The sequence below is a fragment of the Microcaecilia unicolor genome, chromosome 5 (genome assembly GCF_901765095.1).
Source record: "Microcaecilia unicolor chromosome 5, aMicUni1.1, whole genome shotgun sequence".
Lineage (NCBI taxonomy): Eukaryota > Metazoa > Chordata > Amphibia > Gymnophiona > Siphonopidae > Microcaecilia > Microcaecilia unicolor.
Genome location: NC_044035.1, coordinates 336,975,251 through 336,999,394, shown reverse-complemented (window position 1 = coordinate 336,999,394; position 24,144 = coordinate 336,975,251). Strand labels below are relative to the sequence as shown.

The window sequence follows — 24,144 nt, the reverse complement described above, 5'->3', positions numbered from 1 at the left end:
TGATATACAATATGTTAAAAATGATAATGAGTGCAGATAGGGAAGACAAAAGTGGCTAGGGCTCTACAGCTTGGAGAAAAGACGGCTGAGGGGTGATATGATAGAGGTTTATAAAATAATGAGTGCAGTGGAAAGGGTAGACGTGAAGCGTTTGTTTAGTCTTTCGAAAAATACTAGGACTAGGGGGCATTCAATGAAGCTACAAAGTAGTAAATTTAAAACGAATCGGAGAAAATGTTTCTTCACAACAAGTAATTAAACTCAAATTCGTTGCCAAAGAATGTGATAAAGGTGGTTAGCTTAGCAGGGGATTAAATAAAGGTTTGGACAGCATCCTAAAGGAAAAGTCCCTAGACCGTTATTAAAATGGACTTGGGGAAAATCCACTTATTTCTGGGATAAGCAGCATAAAATGTTTTGTACTTTTTTGGGATCTTGCTAGGTATTTGTGACCTGGGTTGGCCACTGTTGGAAACAGGATGTTGGGCTTGATGGACCTTCGGTCTGTCCCAGTATGGCAATACATAATGTAGTTATGTACTTAAGATGAGTCCCAGTGTTGATCATAATAAAAGTATACACAATCATGAATAAATATCTAAACAAGCAAAAAGCCAACGATTTATAATAGGGATATAAATAAGAACATAAGCATTGCCATACTGGGACAGACCAAAGGTTCATCAAGTCCAGAGGCAAAGAAGCCAAATTGAAGGAGAAGGGTGTGAGAGAGAGAGAGACCTAGGATGGAGGTTGGAGAGAAGAAAAAGAGAGAGGTGTAGGACTGGTGGGGATGGAAGATGGAAATAGGGAGAGAAGCCAAATTGAGGGTGAGAAGGATGGATGCAGGGAAGTAGAAGAGAGAGGGAGAGAGAGATAACTGACCTGGGGTGGAGAAGTTGGAGGGAAGGAAGAAAATGAGAGAGGTGTTGGACTTGTGGGTGTGCTTGGGAGAGCGGGAAGAGAGAGAGACAGAGAGATAATGGACCTGGAGGTAGATGGGAGGAAGGGAGAGAGAGTTGGACCTGGAGGTGAAAGAAAGTAAGATGGTTGGCCTTTTAAACAGTGGCATAACCATAGCGGAGGGGAGGGGCCTTGGAAACCTGGGCCCCCCACTTTGGCCTCAGGCCCCCTCCAAAGCTGCATTACCTGTTCAGTGTCTAGTGGGGTAGTTCAAGCCACGCCAGCCAAAGAAATCTGCTGCCTGAGTCACTCCCTTTCTCCTCGTACTGCCTCAGGAACGAGGAAGTCAGTGCAGTGCATCCAGCCACCGATGTTTGCATTCCTCAAGTATGCTCACTTTCGGGTTCATTTTCGAAAGAGAAGGACGCCCATCTTTCGACATAAATCGGAAGATGGACATCCTTCTCCCAGGGTCGTCCAAATCGGTATAATCGAAAGCCGATTTTGGACGTCCCCAACTGCTTTCCGTCGCAGGGACGGCCAAAGTTCAAGGGGGCATGCCGGAGGCATAGCGAAGGCGGGACACTTAGACGTCCTTGACCCATTTTTGAAAGAAACAAGGACGTCCTTGACGAACACTTGGATGACTTTACCTGGTCGTGTTTTTCTTACGACCAAGGCACAAAAAGGTGCCCGAAATGACCAGATGACCACCGGACAGAATCGGGGATGACCTCTCTTTACTCCCCCAGTGGTCACTAGACCCCCTCCCACCCTCAAAGAAATATCTTTCAAAATATTGATTGCCAGCATCAGATGTCATACTCAGGTCCATGACAGCAGTCTGCAGGTCCCTGGAGCACTTTTAGTGGGTGCAGTGCACTTCAGGCAGGTGGACCCAGACCCATACCCCCCCTACCTGTTACGTTTGTGGAGGAAACAGCAAGCCCTCCAAATCCCACCACAAACCCACATCTAGGTGCCACCTTCACCCGTAAGAGCTATGTTCCTGGGAGCAATTTCTGAAGTCCACTGTAGTGCCCCCTAGGGTGCCCGGTTGGTGTCTTGGCATGTCAGGGGGACCAGGGCACTACAAATGCTGGCTCCTCCCATGACCAAATGGCTTGCATTTGGTCATTTCTGAGATGGACGTCCTTGGTTTCGATTATCGCCGAAAATCAGAAATGTCCATGTCTAGGGACGACCAAATTTAAGGATTTGGACGTCCCTGACGATATTTTTGAAATGAAAGATGGACGTCCATCTTGTTTCAAAAATACAGGTTTTTCCGCCCCTGAATTGGGATGTTTTGCGAGGACGTCCATATCAAACATGGATGTCCCTTTCAAAATGCCAGTCTTTGTGCATCAATTGAGCATGCTTGGGGGGTGCCGACATTGCGGCTGGAGATATCCCGCTGACTTCCTCACCCCTGAGGCAGCACAAGGAGGAAGGGGGCCACTTTGGCAATGGATTTCTTCAACTAGTGGAGCTTTAGTATGATATCTAATGTGGGGGGGGGGGGGAGAGGAAATGCGTGCCCCCCAGTCCATCCCTGTGTCTCCCCCAATGGACTGCTGGTTATGCGCCGCCTTTAATAGTGCTATTAATTGTGATTAAAAGTTTAATCAAAATGCAGCCCCAGTTTTTTAGAATAGCTTCAAACATTTTGCCTTGTACTGTTGTTACACTCAATATACTTTTTACCCATTAAATGAAAGGGATGAAGTTAGCTCATAGAATGGAAAGTAAATGAAACAAAATCATTTTAAAGATTGTTCATTTGCATTAAATGTTCTCCAAATAAGATTGTTGAAGATAGGCAAAGTTCATTAGATTCTATAGCTACTGTAATTGTTTACCGACATAAAATTGCCACACCTACATCACACGTTTTTATCCCTAGTGCAGAAAAGCTTGTACTGTATCATATCACAGTTGTATTTCTTCGTTAGTTATTCCCATGGCTCAAGAATTCCCAGAGGATGTCAGAGTACATTAATTTTTATCATAACATGGAATCTTTCAGGTGTGAATGGCAGCATGCAGCTGTCAGAGGCTTTCTGAATTCTATTACAGCTCTATATATCTCTAGGCAAAACACAGGAAAAAGAGTTTGTCATCGGCGAGTGAAATACTGAAAATGCTTGAAATGTTGTATTGTTTGAATGATTTCACCTGTGTCTTTAAAAGCTTTAATAAGTAATGTGCTGCTGCTCATAATTTAATTAAAAAAAACTATTTTGAATGTTTCCCCTATCAGCTTATATTGGGTTTAGTTTTTATAGATGCTACCTTGGCATTTTTGATAAAAATGTATAAATGATATTGTAAATAGGAAATGTGAACCATGATTTCTGCCTTAAAATCCTGTCTCTTTCAGCGGGCCTATGGCAAAAGCAGTCTGGAACAGGTTGACACTGCCTGTCTCTCCCTTACCTTTCCTTCCAGGGCCGGTTCCAAACGTTGTGGTGTCCGGGACCAACTTTTGTTTTTGTGACACCCCCCACCTACCACCTCTCCCACCCCCTGTCCTGCCCCCTACCACAGCAATTTTCACAATTCCTCTCTCGCTCCACACCCAAATAGCAACTTCCACGATTCCACCCCACCTTTCCCCCATAGTCACAGTAGGTTCTCCTCCCTCCCTTCCCCACGACCAAGTTTTCCCTCCCTCCCTCCTCCACGACCATTCCAGGTTCTCCTTCCCTCCCTCCCCCATGGCCACTCCAGGTTCTCCCTCCTGCCATCCTCCACGACCACTCTAGGTTCTCCTTCCCTCCATTCTCCACGACCACTCCAGGTTCTCCTTCCCTCCCTCCCCCACGGCCACTCCAGGTTCTCCCTTCCTCCCCCACGGCCACTCCAGGTTCTCCCTTCCTCCCCCATGGCTACTCCAGGTTCTCCCTCTCTCCCCTCAGCCACTCCAGGTTCTCCCTCCCCTCCTCACAGCCACTCCAGGTGCTCTATCCCTCCCTCCCTCCCCCCCCCCCCCCATAGCCATCTGAGGTTATCTCTCTTTCTCCTTCTTCCCTCCTCCCACGGCCACCAGCAGTTTCTCTTAATGCCCCCCATTGCCGCCCGCACGTGGAGACAGGAGGGTGACAAAGCAGTACAATTTTATGGTTTATAATGGGCTAGAAAACCCAGATCTTTGTTAAGTCCTGTCTGGTGGGTGTCTAAATATTTAATCATTCTGACTTCAAAGGTCTTACGTTCCTGTATTGTTTTAAAGTTCCCTTTCAGGATTCTTACCATGAAATCACTGGTACAGTGTTCTGGTTTTGTAAAGTGCTGCCCCACAGACGTGACATTCTTGGTAGATAAAAGCTCTCTTTAAGCAGTCTGTGTAGAAGGTGGAAGTGGCTGCATCAATGGAATATTCAGAGCAAGTAATGGGTCAACAGGTTAAATGAGTTGAAAATGTACTGGTTAGATGGGTCATGAGTCTGTATATTAAAAATGTGATCCATCTTTTAAAATTGAAGCTCAATTTGAAATATTACCTCACAATTATCTATTACAGTGATCATTTCTAGATGGGAACACTTGGGAACGGCGTTTAGCAAGGTAGCAGAATGCTTGGTAATAGCGTTCTCCTTGTTAACCAGTTACAAAATTAATTATTGATTATATTCAATAAATTGTGGGTGAGTCTTGGATAACGGGTCTTGTAATTGATGAGTCATGAGTCACTGGTTTCATGGGCAAACAGGCAGTGGGGGATTGGGGGTAGAGTTAAGGAATAAATCATACGCAGGGTGGGTGGGAATTGGGGGCAGAGTAAAAAGGGTGAGTATGCCATTGGGGGGGGGGGGTGTTTGGGGCAGACAAAACGGGTGAGTGTGCCATGGGAGGGGGTGTTTTGCAGGGTTTTCTTCCTGCTGAGCATGGTAAGGGAAGGGCAGTGATGCTCTGGGTGTGCCAGATTTTTTTTTGTTTGGTTGGAGAGTGAGCCTGTTGCTAAACATTTACCAGCACACCACTGGCCTTCTCCTAGGGCTGCACGCCTTGAATCCACCAGGAAAGTAGCCTATAATTTTTTGACACCATTTTTAAGGAATAATCTACTTCCAGAACATAGATCTAAGCTCTCATTTCCTCGGTTCAAAACCCTTCTGAAGACCTATTTTTTCATGCTAACCTTTGGAAGCCCACCTGACTGATAACTTTTCCCACTTCTCCTGTAATACAGTACAAGCACAGTGATTTTATTCATTTATAATTTAATTGTAATGCTTAAGTTGTATGACTGAGATTCTTGCTGAGCATGTCTTTCCTGTAACATATTGGAGTTCTTTTTATGGTATTATTGTTCTTCTAATTGTAAACCGCATTGACCTCTTCAAAGGGAAGGTGGTATATCAAGTACCAGTTAAACATTAAACAATAATTAGTTGCTAATTGACATTAACAACCAATTGGCTATAATTGATGTTAATTGGCACTAATCAGTTATGCATATAACTGTGCTTAGTCAGAATTCTAGAAATTGATGCAAAATCATAGTGCACAACTGCAAGGTGTTATTCTGTTCGTGAGCCCTTGATCCCAGGCCGAGGCCTAGGAAGGATCTTGGCCAAGGCCTAGGGTAGACCAAACAGGTGCTACGCATAACCCCAGCCACCAAGCCCCCCACACACAGGACAAGCAACTAGCACCACCAGGAAAAGGGAGATAGACCACTCAGACGGGCCTTACGGCCGAACGGGAATCCACTCGTACAGAGTCCAAGCATGCGGGCCTCATGGTCGAACAGGAACTGAGTCATACACTTGGAAGGGAGAAAGAGCAACAAGGGGTCCCCAAGGGACTGGATTACAAGCAATGCATACAGCACAAGCTAGAGACACCAGGGAAAGGGTGACAGCCAGAAGCTACTATAGGAATACACAAGGCTGTGCCACATGGTAGTCAAGGCTAAAGGAAACCACTCAAAGGAATACTTTAGGCTGTACTATACAGCATTCAAAGGTAAGGGGAAGCCACCTGTAGGAATACATAAGGCTGTGCCACACAGTGCACAAGTGTAAAGGGAATCCACACACAAGAATGCATAAGGCTGGTCCCACAGCACACAAGGGTAGCAAACAGAGAAAGTTGCCTTAACATACACAGATCAGACAAGGAGCAATTCTCACCAAAATCAGGAGACAGGCTCTCCTGATTTTGGTGCTGACCGACTCAGCAAACAAAGGGAAAAAAACAGGCTAAAGGGAAGGCTGAGTCTGGGACACCAAACAGCAGGAAGCAGGGAAAACACGGCAGACAAAGGTAAGGCAAACAAAGGAAAACTTAAACAAATGAACAGGAGCAAATACAAGGACAGGGAGGCTGCTGATAGAGCACCCCTAACTGTCTGTTCGTCTGTCCAATTTAGATTGTAAGCTCTGTTGAGCAGGGACTGTCTTTTCATGTTAATTTGTACAGCGCTGCGTAAGTCTAGTAGCGCTATAGAAATGTTTAATAGTAGTAGTAGTAGTAGTAGGACTACAGAAGGCAAATACTAAATTCAGCACATAAAGGGTTACACTGAGGAAAGGGAAACTAAACAAACAAACTGGAACGCTACAAGGGACAAGCTTACCACAGACCACACTACAGCAGCAAGCAGGGAACAGACTCAGGTGCAGGGGAGTGAAACAATCTAGCTCACGCTGGGAACACCCAGCAAACACAGAAGCTACAAGCTACGAGGAGAGTAGACAAAGTCCAACAAACACACAGTGTGCAACAGCACAGACTGAGAGAAAGAGGAACAGGCTTCAGCTGACAGCAATCAAATGCTAAAGCATGGCCTGTAGGGAGAGGTAAGCTTAAATAGATCAGGCTACTGACGTCTGATGCTTCAAAGACATCAGCTCAACCCCTGACAGGCCAATCAGAAGCGAGTCCCAAACATCCCCCTGCCTGTCTAGCAGAATCATAACATAAGGGAATCATGAACCTGGAAGAGAAATGGGCAAGTCAGGAGTGTGCCCAATACCTATGCAAACATGTTATAAATACTAGAAGTTACGCACCTTACTATCGTATTTAGGCATGAGCGTTTATACTAGCCATTGACTTAGCACAATTAGGCACATAACTGAGGACTTATGCTAGTATTCTATAATGGTAATTACACATATAATTGCCAATATAGGATTTGAACTTAACCCCAAATTCTATATGCCTTAACTTGTGCACGCTAATTTGGCTGCATAGCCAAATTGCATGCACAACTTAGTTGATTAACGAGCCAATCAGTGCCAATAATTGGTATTTAATTAGCAGCACTAATTGGCTTTAATTAGAATGTGCACAATTTTCTAGGTGTATTCTACAACGCAGAGTGCATACATTCTAATGCGTGCAGTCAAAATGGGGGCGTGGCCATGGGCAGGTTAATCTATGCCTAACTTAGGCACAGGTATTTAGGCCTGGTGTTTTGGTGGCCTAAATGGGTGCACCTAAATTTTAGTCACAAGCATGGCGCGTGTGCATATTCTATTAACTACGCCTAACTTTAGGCATAGTTTATACAATCACACTAACTGTATGGTTGTTCGGCACTGATTTGTAATAATAATAAAACTTTATTTATAACCCGCTATGTCTACAGACGTCTAAGCGGGGATCAAGCCACATACAAAATATAATAGTAAGACACCATTTATAGAATTTGGTCCTTAGTGAGCAGCATCCAGGTGCCTAACATTGAGTGACCTGTAGAAAAATTACCTTTGTAGAATAATGTTATAAGGAGCCGCCTAGTTTTAGTAGCTGGCATTCTAGTCATTTATGTGCATTTGTAGACACCAATGTGTAAAATGGGCATTTCCTGGATCTGCTAATCTTGCTGAGAAACAAGACCATGACCCTAATTATGTCACTGATGTTCCTCATAAATTTCAATACTCTGGCTTCCCGGGCTACTGCTCTAACCAATAGGCTGTTTACTCATTGCACTCTCACACTCTCAGTAAGTACTTGATAAAGGGGTCCAAAGACCCCTTTAGAGATCAAAAACTGCTATGAAACAAACTGGCTAATAATGAAGCATCTTGACAGTATAAAGTGAGAAACCCATGGAGCAGGACAGAGTCAAACCAGTAGAAATAGCCCACATTTTGTATGCTTGATGGTAACTAAACATTGCAATGCAAATAATCATGGTGAATTTCAAGATGGCATTTACAGAAGAAACTGTATTAGCAGATATTTTAAAATACATTAAGCTTCACATGTCTCAATTTATTGCACTTTTGAAGAGTACATAACCAATGAAAATACTGTTAATTACTTTTAAGTGTGGAACTCTGATGCTGTTAATGATACAAATGTGTTTTTGAAGCTTTAGCAGACTAATTTTTTCCATATAAATTTTCTTATTCTTTTTCTTATCTTTTGCTTGCCGCTACAATTAATAGTTTCTTGAAGATAAACAGAAGTAAAATAAATGCAGGGTCGGCTATGCCTGTAAAATGTATCGTTCATGAAATAAACAAGGTAGAGGTAAGGGCTCCCATGCTAACCCAGCGGTAACTGGGCAGCGCGTAGCACTGCCCAATTACCATCGGGTATACAGTAGCGTTATAAAAATTGAAATATTTTTGCCGCATCGGAAATGGCGCACACTGGGGAAGGGAACTACCGCTAAGCTGCTGAGGTAGCCCGGCAATACTTCCCTTTTAGTGAGTGGTAAGCCCACACTGGGCTTACCGCCGCTTCGTAAAAGATATTTTCTAAATAGAAAAGTTTTCAAAAATGTTCTATATGTCTCATAAAAATAACATATACATAGTAACATAGTAGATGACGGCAGAAAAAGACCTGCAAGGTCCATCCAGTCTGCCCAACAAGATAAACTCATATGTGCTACTTTTTGTGTATACCTTACCTTGATTTGTACCTGTCCTTTTCAGGGCACAGACCGTATAAGTCTGCCCAGCACTATCCCCGCCTCCCAACCACCAGCCCCACCTCCCACCACCGGTTCTGGCACAGACCGTATAAGTCTGCCCAACACCATCCCCACCTCCCAACCACCAGCCCTGGCACAGACCGTATAAGTCTGCCCAGCACCATCCCCACCTCCCAACCACCAGTCCCGCCTCCCACCACCGGCTCTGGCACAGACCGTATAAGAGAGTTCCAGGTAGAAACAGCACAGCCTGATATGGTAAAGAAGATTGATGAGGGCGCAGGGCCTTCAATTTACAAACAGAAGGAAAACCTAACAAAAATTGATTTAATGTGCACAAAATCCGTTTAAAGGCCCATTTTAGACTGACTGTAGAGATCGGAATTTACACATCCAGGTCAGGACATGTACAATTCTAGCAGTATTTTAGAAAAGGATTAACCAGCTTAGAACCTCTTTCTAAAATGCATCTACAGTAGAAATGGAAGTGACTTTGCGGCTATGTGCTGTGAGAGCAACCATTTTACAACTGTCAATATCTAAAACATCAACTGAGCCAACTAGACGATATACATGTCTAAGTATCGGCACTTGGCTGTGTAAAGTGGTATTTCAGAATTTAGATGTGTAAGTGCCAACATTTGGGGGGGGGGGGGGGGTTATCATAGGCTACTGTTAAGATATGTTTTTAGCACAGGTCCTCTCTTATGCAGTGAGACCTAGCTATTAATAAGTGGGGTTAGCAGCAAAATAAAATATCTTAACAGTAGCCAATTTTGATAACTATACTCCTTTGATGTCTGTGTCTGCCATTTGGAACACTAAATTAGAAATGCTCCCAGTTAAATACAGAGCCTGCAAGCATTTGGTACTATCAATTTTGAGGGAAAGGGAGAGAAAACTCTGCGGGATTAATGAGGCTATCTCCCCTAACCCTTCATGTAGAACAGTCCCCAAAATGATCTATCAATTTCTTGAGGTTAGTTGTGAAGTGTTCTAAACCATGCCATATTCTGCTTCTGGTAGTTCTATTTCTCTGGGAACAAGTAGGCTTATTTATTATCACAAATGGGTGACGTTGACCCACGCAGCCCGGTCTGGGACTTATAACAAGTATAAGTAGAGCTTTGTGGAGTACGACACATGCTCCACGTTGCCGCGAGAATGTGGTCTCCTCAATTTTTTTTCTACTGCGTGAGGAGAGGGCGTGTTTTTACCATCTCCTCACTTCGCTTGATCCTAAGGAGCTTTTTTTGTGCCTTTTGGCAATTTTTTCATCCTTTAATTGTGTTCCCAGTTGTGGAACCCCCTTTTATTGTCTTTCCCTTAAATTTTTTTTTTTAATTTTATTTATATGACGTCTTTATTGAACATTTATGCAATACATTCTGTTCAAAGTACAAGTCATCAATGCACTTATACATGTATAGCCATGCAACAGAAAATCCAATTTTATTGTTAATTTTGCCCAGTTTCCTTTCTTTTTCATCGCATTTGGCCGCTTTTAGGCCTTGACTTTGGCAGGGATTTTTCCCTTCTTTTTTTTTTTTTTTGCCATGCCTTGCCACTTTTTCAGGCACCATTGCTTCATTTAATTTAACTGAGAAAATGTTTCCTTTCCATTTTCATGAAGGTTCCCAGTGGCTTTAAATGCTGTACCCGGTGCAATTGGACAATCTGTGGGAAGGATACCCATTCTTGGTGTCTTCAGTGTCTTGGGCCTGACCATAGTCCTATTAACTGTGTTCTCTGTCTTCACATGAAGAAGAGGACCCAGGTTTCCAGAGAGGCTCAACAAGAGAGGATGTTTGGAGCCAAGTCTGGTTCCTTGACGTCGGCGTCAACATCGAGCATCGTGCGGATCGGTAAGCATGGCTGCTGCTAGTCCCTTAGACACAGGGATCAGTGAAGCATCGAGTGGGTCTCCACCTGCCTTGATGCCTCCTGCTGTGTCCAGCCCCCGGGACTGTCCATCATCAGACCTGAACCCGAGGCGACATGTGAATTCCACGTCGTTCTCGTCAGCATCGAGGAGCCTCAGTGACGCGCTTTGAGCAAAGGTAAAGAAACATCATCATGGATCACCCAAGGTGTTTGGTTCATCCAGGAAACAAATCTTCAGATCAATCTCCTGGAGCTCCAGGCGATCTGGAATGCTCTAAAGGCTTTCAGAAATCTATTGTCTCATCAAATTGTAATCATCCAAACAATCAGGTTGCAATGTATTACACCAACAAGTAGGGGGGCTCCGGATCATGCCCTCTGTGTCAGTAGGCTCGCCAACATGGCATGTTCCTTCGAGCCACTTATCTGGCGGGCTAAAACAATACCCTGGCCAACAGACTGAGCAGGATAATGCAACCACATGAGTGATATCTCAATATGGGCATAGCCCTTAAGATCTTCCGAGCATGGAGCATCCCCCTCAGTGGATCTTTTTGCCTCTCAGATCAACCACAAGGTCCCTCAGTTCTGTTCCAGGCTTCAGGCTCACGACAGACTAGCATCGGATGCTTTTCTCCTCAGCTGGAGAACAAGTCTTCTGTATGCGTATCCTCCAATACCTCTAGTGGGGAAAACTTTGTTGAAACTCAAGCAAGACCAAGGAACCATGGTTCTGATCGCTCCATACTGGCTACAGCAGATCTGGTTCCCTCTTCTTCTGGAGTTATCCTCTGAAGAACCGTAGAGATTGAAGTGTTTTCTGACCCTCATCATGCAGAACAAAGGACCTCTTCTATATCCCAACCTTCAGTCTCTGGCTCTCACAGCTTTGACGTTGAGAACCTAGAATTTGCTTCCTTGGGTCTTTTGGAGGGTGTCTCCTGGATCTTGCTGGCTGCCAGGAGAGACTTCACTAAGAGGTGCTATTCTTTCAAATGGAAGATGTTTGCCGTCTGGTGTGAGAGCAAGACCTTAGATCCCCTTGCTTGCCCTTCACAGACTGCTTGAATACTTTCTACACCAATCAGAGTCTGTTCTCAAGACCAACTCTGTAAGGGTTCATCTCAGTGCAATTAGTGCTTATCATCATCATGTCGACGGTAAGCCCATTTCAGGATAGCCTCTAGTTATTATTATTATTATTAGCATTTGTATATTTATTTTGTTATTTTGTTACATTTGTACCCCGCGCTTTCCCACTCATGGCAGGCTCAATGTGGCTTACATATTGTATATAGGTACTTATTTGTACCTGGAGCAATGGAGGGTTAAGTGACTTGCCCAGAGTCACAAGGAGCTGCCTGTGCCTGAAGTGGGAATTGAACTCAGTTCCTCAGTTCCCCAGGACCAAAGTCCACCACCCTAATCACTAGGCCACTCCTCCACTGCTCACTTCATGAGAGGTTTGCATTTGTCAAAGACCTCTGTCAGACCTCCACCAGTGTCATGGGATCTCAATGTCATCCTCACCCAGCTGATGAAACCTCCTTTCAAGCTACTGAATTCCTGCCATCTGAAGTACTTGACCTGGAAGGTTGTTTTCTAGGTGGCTGTTACTTCAGCTCATAGAGTCAGTGAGCTTCATGCTTTAGTGGTGGATGCACCTTATACTAAGTTTCATCACAACAGAGTAGTCCTCCGCACTCACCCTAAGTTCCTGCCAAAGGTGGTGTCGGAATTCCATCTGAACCAGTTGGTTGTCTTGCCAACATTCTTTCCCCATCCTCATGCCCATCCCGTTGAAAGCAGCTTGCACACCTTTGGATTGCAAGAGAGCACTGGCCTACTATATAGAGTGGACCAGGCCCCACAGACAGTCTCCCAACTTTTGCTTCTTTTGATCCCAATAGGATGGGGGTCACCATCAGGAAACACACCCTTTCTAATTGGCTGTCAGATTGCATTTCCTTCATTTATGTCTAGGCTGGGCTTGCCCTAGAGGGTCATGTCACAGCTCATAATGTCAGAGCCATGGCTGCATCGATAGCCCACTTGAGGTCAGCCTCCATTGAAGAAATTTGCAAGGCTGCGATGTGGTCTTCAGTCCACACATTCACATCTCATTACTGCCTGGAGCAGGATACCCGACTCAACAGGCGGTTCAGGCAGACAGTGTGCAGAATCCATTTGGGATCTAGAATCCAACTCCACCCTCCTAGGACCATTTAATCTGTTCCTTGCTGCACTCTCATTCAGATTGTATATAGTCTCAGGTTAATCTGTATTATGTCCGCGCCTTTGTAAAGTCCAATTGTCCAATGTTTGTTGTTTTTGGTGAGCCTGGATGGTAGGGATTCCCCACTTGTGAGAATAAATAAGCCTGCGTGTCCTCTGAGAAAGCAAAGGACTTTACCTGTAGCAGGTGTTCTCTGAGGACAGCAGGCTTTATATTCTCACAATCCCTCCCACCTCCCCTTGGAGTTGTCTCCTCTGTTATTTTTACTTTATTTTTGCTGTAGTATTAAACTGAGGCGACCATGTTCACATGGCGGGTGAGAAGGCACTCGTGCATGCACAGTGGAGAGTGTCTCGTTCTCCACAAAGCTCTACTTATACTTGTTATAAATCACGGACTGGGTGAAACAGGTTGGCGTCACCCACCTGTGAGAATATAAAGCCTGCTGTCCTCGGAGAACATCTGCTACAGGTAAGTACCGTCGCTTTATTTGAGCTGAGGGTTAAATTGCTCATTATATTGAAAATGAAAATTAATGTTTATTTAAATGGCATTTAATTGAACAGCTGCTTGGAGGTGAGGTGCCTGCAGTTTTATATACCATTTTTCCTGTTATAAACATGTCAAAAAATCCCCTTAGAATAGCTACTGTATCAAATGAGTGATTTATTGGAATACTAGGACTAGGGGGCATATGATGAAGCTACAAAGTAGTAAATTTAATATGAATCTGAGAAAATGTTTCTTCACTCAACATGCAATTAAATTCTGGAATTCGTTGCCAGAGAATGTGGTAAAAGCGGTTAGCTTAGCGGGATTTTAAAAAGATCTGGATGACTTCCTAAAGGAAAAGTTCATAGACCATTATTAAATTGACTTGGGCAAAAACCACTGCTTATTTCTGGGATAAGCAACATAAAATGTTTTGAATTTTTTTGGGATTTTGCCAGGTATTTCTGACCTGGATTGGCCACTGTTGGAAACAGGATACTGGGCTTGATGGTCCCAGTGTGGCAGAACTTATGTACTTTATCAAGTTTATAGGTTGTATGCTTGAGGTCAAACATGCATCACATTAAAGCACCTAAAATAGCTTCAAAAAAGCCCAAAAACTTTCTAAAAACTTAGTGCCCTGTTTAATACGCCGCATGCTTTCAAATCTTGATAAAGATGGCATCTAGCACAACAAAATCAAAAATTATGCTGTTTTTGAAACGCTAATTATAAAAATGGATCAATCTATGCAATTTTTTAAAACACAAAACTGATTATGAATTTAGGTAGAGCACTCTCTTCTCGCCTGTATTCCCTATTTTTAACATAAAAACGCTGCTTAAAACACTCAAAAATGCTAAAAGAAAGTTTGAAAAATTATGCATTCCAGACCATTTTGCATTTATGATTTTATTAGGTTTTGTATTTTTGAGCTTTAAAATCCATTCTTATTTATATATTTATTTCATGTTTCATGTGCATGACCATCTTTAATAGCAATTTTTAATTGGATAATTTATTATGTGGTTTTTTTTTTTAATGAGAATAGGCTTTTAATATGTATTTTTGAACTGTTCCAATATTTGTGCGGCTCCTTAGTCCTCCCCCATTCTGATGATGTAATTTTCACCACTGGAGTGCATACAATATGGCCACCTGAAACGCATAATATTTTAAGTTTCCGTTAGTGTTTCTGAGTGTTTTTGCGTGTTTTTACATAAAAACATTCATGCTCTAAGCCTTTAAGACTTATGATTTTCATTCAGTATTTTATGCATGTACAAACTCCATGCTTCACCATTTGGCTTATTATTTATTATGACTGATTTAATTAGTTGTGTGAGTTTTAAGTAATTGCATGTATGATTTCCATTTATTTATGAGTTCAAGTTTTATATGATCTTAATTATATATATGTTCTGATTGAACACTGTAGCCCCTGACGCAACCTCTCGGAAGGCGAAACGTGGCCACGTTGGGCATCTTGAGCAATAAGTATCTGTTTCTTCAAGCATCTGCTCTGTTCCGTTTGTGGATTGTTACGTGCAAATTATTGCCTCTGTGTTGTTATACGTTTCAGGAACTCCTTAATGTTTCCTCATTTTTGCCCATGATGGAAAGAAAAAAGATGAGTGACCGCACTATAAACAACAGCGCTTTTTTAAAAAGACTTTACCGTCAACAAACATTGTATTTCACATGTTTTCTCATTACTGAAAATGGTGGAAAGGTGGAGTCAAAAATATAGATTTTCATTTGAAATTTCTCATTTAGATTATAGTGTGTTGGAGGGGGAACTATTCTTTTTTTTTTTTTTTTAATTAAAAACAGATCATCAGTTCAGGCCTTGGGTGGTCTGGCTGCTATCCAACAACTCAGTTAAAAAGGAATTTGTAATAGCTTGATGAAGAAAGAGGCCACCAAGGTCTTACAATTCCCAACCAAACCTTTAACTTTCCAGCATTACCAGTGACAAAAAAACAAAAACAAAAACCCTCACAAAATTCCTGAACCAAAACGTCCAGAATACAATAAAATAAGCTGGTGAACAGACAAAATGAATTATCACCCAGCAAGATAAGGAGATGTTGATATAAAAGGTAAATAAAAGCAATTTTCAAAAACTTAAACCACACTGATAAAACACTAAGCAATGAATGAACTAGGCAGCAATGTTTTTATCATAAAAGAAAATTTTCCATGTGTGTACCTATTGGACATATGGTTGCAGACCATGTATAGACAATAAACGGGCACAAGTTTGAAACCTGTGAGCTTTAGTATCAAGAAAAAGAAGAAATCATTTCAGTTACAAAGTCGTAGAAATCAGGAACACTATTTGGTAAGAGACGTGCGGTTTATATAAAGGAAGCCATTTTAGAAGGACTATCAGGCTCACTTTCGAGAGAGATGGACGTCCAAAAAGTGACAGAAATTGGCACTTGGACGTCCATCTCTCAGAGACATCCAAATTAGTATAATCTAAACCCGATTTTGGACGTCTCTAACTGAAGTCCGTCGCAAGGACGTACAAATTTCAAGGGGGCGTATCGGAGGCGTGGTGAAGGTGGGACTTGGGCATTCCTAAGACTTGGACATCTTTGACCCATACTTGAAAAAAGCAGAGACATCCATGACTACAACTTGGACGTTTTCACCTGGACCTGTTTTTATTATAAATAAGGCACAAAAAGGTGCCCGGAATGGCCAGATGACCACTGGAGGGAATCGGGGATGACCTCCCCTTACTCCCCCAGTGGCCACTAACCTCCTCCCACCCTCAAAAAACATTATTAAAAATATTACTTGACAGCCTCAGATGTCATACTCAGGAATATGACAGTGCATGCAGGTCCCTGGAGCAGTTTTAGTAGGTGCAGTGCACTTCAGACAGGTGGACCCAGGCCCATATCCCCCCCTACCTGTTACATTTGTGGAGGAAACAGCAAGCCCTCCAAAACCCACCGGAAACCTTCTTTACCCACATCTAGGTGCCCCCCTTCACCCATAAGTGCTATGGTAGTGGTGTACAGTTGTGGGTAGTGGGTTTTGGGGGGCTCAGCACACAAGGTAAGGGAGCTATGTACCTTGGAGCATTTTATGAACTCCACTGCAGTGCCCCCTAGGGTGCCTGACTGCTCTCCTGGCATGTCAGGGGGACCAGTGCACTACAAATGCTGGCTCCTCCTATGTCGAAATGGCTTGCATTTGGACGTTTTTTTGACTTAGATGTCTTTGGTTTCGAAAATCGCCGAAAGTCAAAGACGTCCAAATCTAAGTAACGACCTTGGTATTTTCATAATGAAAGATGGACGTCCATCTTTTTTCAAAAATGAGCTTTTCCCCGCCTCCAGATTTGGACGTTTTACAAAGACGTCAAAAATCCCAACTTACCCCTCTATGTGTGTTTGAGATGTGCATAAACCAGGACTTAAAGGTTTATTTTGCAAAAAGCAAAAAAGTATATGCAAATGAAAAGGCGATGTGGTCTGGTCGTGTTTTGGGTGGGGCTAGAGCAGGCCTAGAAGATACATACTTACTCCTCATTTCAGAAGGGGAATTAACGTTGATGACCTAACTGATCAACAAATGGATTTTCTGCCACCCAGCATGTTTAAGTTTTGGTAAACTGCTCCAATTGAGCACCAGTGCACTGGCAGAATCAGGAGAAGTTGCCTCTTTAATTCCGTACTGGTTTTAGTTCCTCCCAAAAAAGCAAACTAGCAAGGGATACTGGTCTCTGTGATAGGGTCAGGAAAATACACACATTTCTAAACTGGCAAAGTTAAATGTGTGTGCTGGTTTTCTACCCGTTGAAATTTTTTGTTGTAAAATGGATGTTTATGCCACACGTTACCTAACACATAAACATCCATTTCTCCCGTATTTTAGAACAAACTCTAAGTCAGTGGTTTCTGCTCTGAAATACTGGAGAAACCTGAGATGTCCCGACCTGGACATCTCAATTCTGACTTCTACGTCCTTTCTAAAATGGGACTGAAAGTGTGGCAAGTCATCTAACTTTCTGATCTCTGCAATGCAGACTACTAATGAAATAAACATTCCTGTGGATACATCTGAATGAGTCCACACAAGACTTCACTGCATCATATGGAGTTTGTTCACAATAACCTGTAGCTTATCAATAGATATCTGAGGTTTTTTAGTAGACTAGGAAGAATCTTTCAGAGCATCACAGAGGACAATGCAAATAAAAGACACTGAGATTAGTTTAATGGACAATTAGGGCCCTGTTTACTAAGTAGTGTTATAGGTGCGTTAATGTTTTTAACACGCGTTAACCATGTATATGCCTCTACATGGTTAGCACATGCGTTAAGTGTAGGCGCGCTAAAAACAGTAGCGCACCTTAGTAAACCCTTACTGTGTTAAAAAAATGGTCATAAATGAAATGAAAAGCAAATAAATTCCTCCTAGCACGATTCATTTTGTGGAAAGTAAGGATGTGCCTTTGTTTGAAATGACATGAGAAATATTTAAAAAAAAAAAAAACATTTTCCAAGTTGTGTCATGCCATTGTTAGCCCAAAACGACAGAAAAAGCGCCCTAAATTTTCAGGGTTTTTTTCATGTGTCATAAAACAGTACACTTTTTGCAAAACAGTGTTCTCTCTTTCATGAAGAGTGTACATTATTTACAGCATCATCCCCGAAATGAAAAAAATAAAATAAAAAAACAAACAATACAATTCCAATAAACCACAGGGGAAAACAAACAAAATCAACATTTTTGGTCAGACTCCCCTAATGGAAAGTGTTCTATTTGTTTTCAAAATTGTTTTGCTTTGTTATCCAAGGCTTTTACCCTGTATAGAAGTGCTATATAAATTATGCATCCTGGATTGAGCTGTTAAGCAAAGCCAATAGCTTGATCGTGCAAGCTAAGCCATGATTTTGGTAAGCAAGTTGATCTCAGCTGATAAAGGCATTACTACAACAACATGAGGTTCTGAAATACAACCCTCTCCCCAAACACTTACAAACTCTTGGCTTTGAATGCTTCGGCGAACTGTTGCACACTATGAAGAGAGGAAAGGTCTAGGTTCATTGCTTCCACTTTGGCTTTATGCTGAAATTAATCAAAAGAAAAAAAAAGAGCATGATAAATAACAGTAGGCTCAGAATCACGTTACAGAAAATGTGTTATGGAGCATTTCTGGATCCACTTGAAGCTGAGAGTGAATAGTAGTCATTCAAATGAAAGGTGAGCTGTTCACACACACACACACACAACACACAACACACAACACACAACACACAACACACACACACACACACACACACACACACACACACACCCCCTGCCTGTCCTGTCCTCAGCCAGTCAGCTGGACCAGGGGAGGGAAAGGAGATACTGGACCAGAACAGAGATGCCAAGGATGGCCTATCCGAAACAGTGAGATTTAAGGTCAATGAGTGAATCATTTCTTGCAGTGCATTAGGGGTATAAACACGGCCCACTGGTGAAAGGACTGAGGCTTGAAGAAGGGCTGCCGGCTACTCTTACTGACATGTGATACCTTCAAATGCAATTAAAAATAGATTTTTGTATTATAAATGGCATGTTACATATTTTAAACACAATTATTTCAAGCACTTAACAACACTAAACTGCCTACACATTTATATAAACAGTATTTAAAAATCCTTCAAGAGGCAGAATCTCATAATTAAAACCTGATCAGATATAAATCTGCTAGCCAGAAAACCACCTCAACACACATCAGTTCCCGCAAAATGTTCTGTGCATCGAATTGGTGGAGGGGTAGCATTGTATATTAACGAGAGCCTTGAATCAAATAGATTGAAAATTCTGCAGGAAACAAAACACTTCTTGGAATCACTATGGATTGAAATTCCATGTGTAAAGGGGAAAAGGATAGTGATAGGAGTGTACTACCGTCTACCTGGCCAGGATGAACAGACGGATGCAGAAATGTTAATGGAAATTAGGGACGCAAACAAACTGGGCAACACAATGGGTGATTTCAATTACCCCAATATTGACTGGGTAAATGTAACATTGGGGTACGCTAGGGAGGTAAAATTCCTTGATGAAATCAAGGACTGCTCTATGGAGCAGCTGGTACAGGAGCCGACGAGAGAAGGAAAAAATTCTAGACCTAGTCCTTAGTGGAGCGGATGATCTGGTGCGGGAGATAATGGTGCTGGGGCCGCTTGATAACAGTGATCATAATATGATCGGATTTGATATTAGCTTTGAAGTAAGAATACATAGGAAATCAAATACATTAACAATGAACTTTAAAAAAGGAGACTATAATAAAATGAGAAGAACGGTGAAAAAAAAACTTAGAGGAGCGGCTGCGAGGGTCAAAAATTTACATCAGGTGTGGATGCTGTTCAAAAACACCATCCTGGAAGCCCAGGCCAAATATATTCCGCATATTAAAAAAGGAGGACAGAAGACCAAACGACAGCTGGCGTGGTTAAATAGTGAGGTGAAGGAAGCCATTAGAGCTAAAAGAAAATACTTCAGAAAATGGAAGGAGGAACCGACTGAAAATAATAAGAAACAGCATAAGGAATGTCAAGTCAAATGCAAAGCGCTGATAAGGAAAGCTAAGAGGGACTTCGAAAAAAAAGATTGAGTTGGAGGCCAAAATGCATAGTAAAATTTTTTTTAGGTATATGAAAAGCAGGAAGAAGGCAAAAGAATCGGTTGGACCGCTAGATGACCGAGGAGTAAAAGGGGAGATCAGGGAAGACAAAGCCATAGCGGAGAGATTAAATGAATTCTTTGCTTTGGTCTTCAACGAGGAAGATTTGGGTGGGATACCGGTGCCAGAAATGGTATTCGAAGCTGACGAGTAGGAGAAACATAATGAACTCTCTGTTAACCTGGAGGAATGGGGCAGTTCTACAAACTGAAGAGTAGCAAATCTCCCGGACCGGATGGTATTCATCCCAGAGTACTGATAGAACTGAAAAATGAATTTGTGGAGTTATTGTCAGTAATATGTAATTTATCCTTAAAATTGAGCGTGGTACTGGAAGATTGGCGGGTGGCCAATGTAACGCCGATTTTTAAAAAACGTTCCAGAGGAGATCTGGGAAATTATAGACCGGTGAGTCTGACGTCGATGATGGGCAAAATGATAGAGACTATTATAAAAAGCAAAATTACAGAGCATATTCAAAAGCATGGATTAATGAGACAAAGTCAACATGGATTTAGTGAAGGAAAATCTTGCCTCACCAATCTACTACATTTCTTTGAAGAGGTGAACAAACATGTGGATAAAGGTGAGCCGGTTGATATTGTGTATCTGGATTTTCAGAAGGCGTTTGACGAAGTACCTCATGAAAGACTCTAGAGGAAATTGGAGAGTCATGGGATAGGAGGCAGTGTTCTATTATGGATTAAAAACTGGTTAATGCGGCTTGTGTTGACTTTGCAAGCTGTTAGAAAGCAGAGAGTAGGGTTAAATGGTCAGTATTGTCAATGGAGAAGGGTAGTTAGTGGGGTTCCCCAGGGGTGTGTGCTGGGTCCGCTGCTTTTTAACATATTTATAAATGACCTAGAGATGGGAATAACTAGTGAGGTAATTAAATTTGCTGATGACACAAAGTTATTCAAAGTTGTTAAATCGCGGGAGGATTGTGAAAAATTACAAGAGGACCTTACGAGACTGGGAGACTGGGCGTCTAATGACAGATGGCGTTTAATGTGAGCAAGTGCAAAGTGATACATGTGGGAAAGAGGAACCCGAATTATAGCTACATCATGCAAGGTTCCACGTTAGGAGTCACCGACCAAGAAAGGGATCTAGGTGTCGTCGTTGATGATACGTTGAAACCTTCTTCTCATTGTGCTGCTGCGGCTAAGAAAGCAAATAGAATGTTAGGTATTATTAGGAAAGGAATGGAAAACAAAAATGAGGATGTTATAATGCCTTTGTATCGCACCATGGTGCGACTGCACCTCGAATATTGTGTTCAATTCTGGTCGCCGTATCTCAAAAAAGATATAGTGGAATTAGAAAAGGTGCAGAGAAAGGCGACAAAAATGATAAAGGGGATGGGACGACTTCCCTATGAGGAAAGGCTACAGCGGCTAGGGCTCTTCATCTTGGAGAAAAGGTGGCTCAGGGGAGATATGATAGAGGTCTATAAAATAATGAGTAGAGTGGAACGGGTAGATGTGAAGCGTCTGTTTATGCTTTCCAAAAATACTAGGAATAGGGGGCATGCGACGAAACTACAATGTAGTAAATTTAAAACGAATCGGAGAAAATATTTCTTCACTCAACATGTAATTAAACTCTGGAACTCGATGCCAGAGAATGTGGTAAAGACGGTTAGCTTAGCAGAGTTTTAAAAAGGTTTGGACGGCTTCCTAAAGAAAAAGTCCATAGACCATTATTAAATGGACTTGGGGAGAATCCACTATTTCTGGGATTAGCAGTATAGAATGTTTTGTACTTTTTTGGGATCGTCAGGTATTTGTGACCTGGATTGGCCACTGTTGGGAACAGGATGCTGGGCTTGATGGACCTTTGGTCTTTCCCAGTATGTCAATACTTATGTATTAACCCTGTCTAATGTCATGGCAAAGTAAAATTATATTAAAGTTTTTATGTCACCTCAATAAGACCAGCACATAATCCCTCCCCTGCAGAACACTATGCACAAACTAGTGCAAAAACACTCAGAACCTTACCCTTTTTTTTTAACCATATCATAACAGCACTAACACTCAGGAAACAAAAAATAACAACCATAAGCATGAAAAAGCACCGATATCACTATTACACTGTTATGATTCTGCTAGATAGGCAGGGGAATATTTGGGACCCGCTCCTGATTGGCTTGTCAGGGGCTGAGCCTGATACTGCAGATGTCAGAAGCCTGATCTACTTAAGCCTACCTTTCCCGGCAACCCTTGCTTTAGGGTTGATTGTGTTTGATTGCTGTCAGTGAAGACAGCTTTCCTCTCTCTCTGTTTGTGTTTGTGCACTGTGTTTATGTTGGAGATTTGCTTTCTCTCCTTCTAGCTTCTAGATTCTGTGTGACTGCTGGGTGTTCCCAGCCTGTGCTTGATTGCCTCACTACACTGCACCTGGGTCTATTCTCTGCTTGGCTGGTGTTGTATTGTTTGTGGTAGGCTTGTCCCTTGTATTGTTCCAGTTTGTTTGTTTTAGTTTCCCTTTTCTCTGTGTTAAGCCTTTCTCTGCAGTGTAAGCTCTGCTTCTGGCAGGTTGTGTTTTGAAGCAGTCTTTTCCTTTTGCCTGCTTTTATTCCTTCTTTGCTATGTCTGTTTCCTGTTTCTGGTGAGCACTGCTCCTTATCTGATCTGTGTGTGTTAAGGCAACATTCCTTGTTTTGCTTACCTTTCCCCTGTCCTTTGAGTGCTGTGTGGCACAGCCTTGTTTATTCCTATACTAGCCGTTAAGCCCGTAACAACGGGCTAGTTTTTTGTTTTCATATGGCCCCCCCACCAACCCTGCTGTCTCCCCTGCCCTCCCCCCAGCGTCTGTTTCCCTCAGTTCCGCCCCCTCCTTCCCTCCCGAGTCCCTCCTCCTCCGATTTCCACGCCCATGTCCAAGCCCTCCTCCCTACTGAGCTGTACTGCTGGTGGAGGCGGGGCTTGGACTTCTACACTCTCAGCGTTCCGACTCTACTGCGCATTTGCAGGTGAGTTGGTCACTTGCCGTTTATATGTTTGATAGCAGTTCCCTTTATCCCTGTATGTTGTGAGGTTAGCATTGTGTATTCTTAGGTGACTTTCCCTTTCCCTTGTGTGCTGTATGGTACAGCCTAGAGTGTTCTCTTGTATGGCTTGTGGCACAGTCTTGTGTTTCCTATAGGAACATCTGTCAGTCCCTTTTCCCTTGCGCTCTTAGCTAGTGCTGTGTGCGTTGCTGGTGCTCCTGTCCCTTTGGAGACCCCTCGTTGTTCTTTCTCCTCTTCCCAGTGTACGACTCAGTTCCTGTTCGGCCATGAGTCCCGCATGCTTGGACTCAGAGCATTCAGGCAGGCCTCACGGCCTATCGGGAACCCACTTGCACAATCTCCCATTTTCTGGAGGTGTGAGTTGGTTGTTGTGTGTGTGAGCGGGGCTTGGTGGCTGAGGTAGTGCATAGGGCCTGTTCGGTCTACCCTAGGCCTTGGCCAAAACCCTATACTAGGACTCGGCCTGGGCTCAAGGGCTTACGACCAGATTAACATACACCTTGCCTAAAATACCAATACACCAACTAGTGAGAAAAAAGAACAAACAGTATAGCTACAAAATCTCTATACATAAAGTATTCTAGCAGACTACTACACCTTAGTCACACAAACAAAGCACAGACCCTCAACGAATATGAAACAAGGAACCACAGATCAGTAATAGAGATATAAAGGTGAAAATCGGAACTGGAAACTTCGAAAAGGCAGACACTGCATATACAGCAATACTAGAGAAACAAAAAGTGAAAATCAAAACATCAGAGATGTGCAATTCCAAAAGCTGACAAATTCCAATTAATTAAATTCAAAATAAATTACTTCTTCCCCTACATTTTTTGTCTGGGCGTTTTATTTTTACATTTGCTTTTGTCTCAGTGTCTCCTTTTTGCTCTTCTTTGTTTTTATTCCAGGATCTCCAGTCCATTTGGCATTTCTTCTCTCTCCATGTCCATCAGTCATCTTCCCTCTGCATCCCTATGCCAGCACCTCCGCTCTATGTTCCT

The 24,144-nt window shown here is 42.6% G+C and overlaps 1 protein-coding gene across 1 annotated transcript in view; it reads right to left on the bottom strand.

The window, feature by feature from the left end:
- The window catches only part of WWOX (WW domain containing oxidoreductase), a 1,373,934-nt gene that overhangs the window by 969,194 nt on the left and 380,596 nt on the right, over positions 1-24,144 (bottom strand). Inside the window, exon 6 of the mRNA XM_030204500.1 lies at positions 18,424-18,512. Coding sequence (XP_030060360.1) covers positions 18,424-18,512 — 89 coding nt within the window. The remainder of the gene's footprint in view (positions 1-18,423; positions 18,513-24,144) is intronic.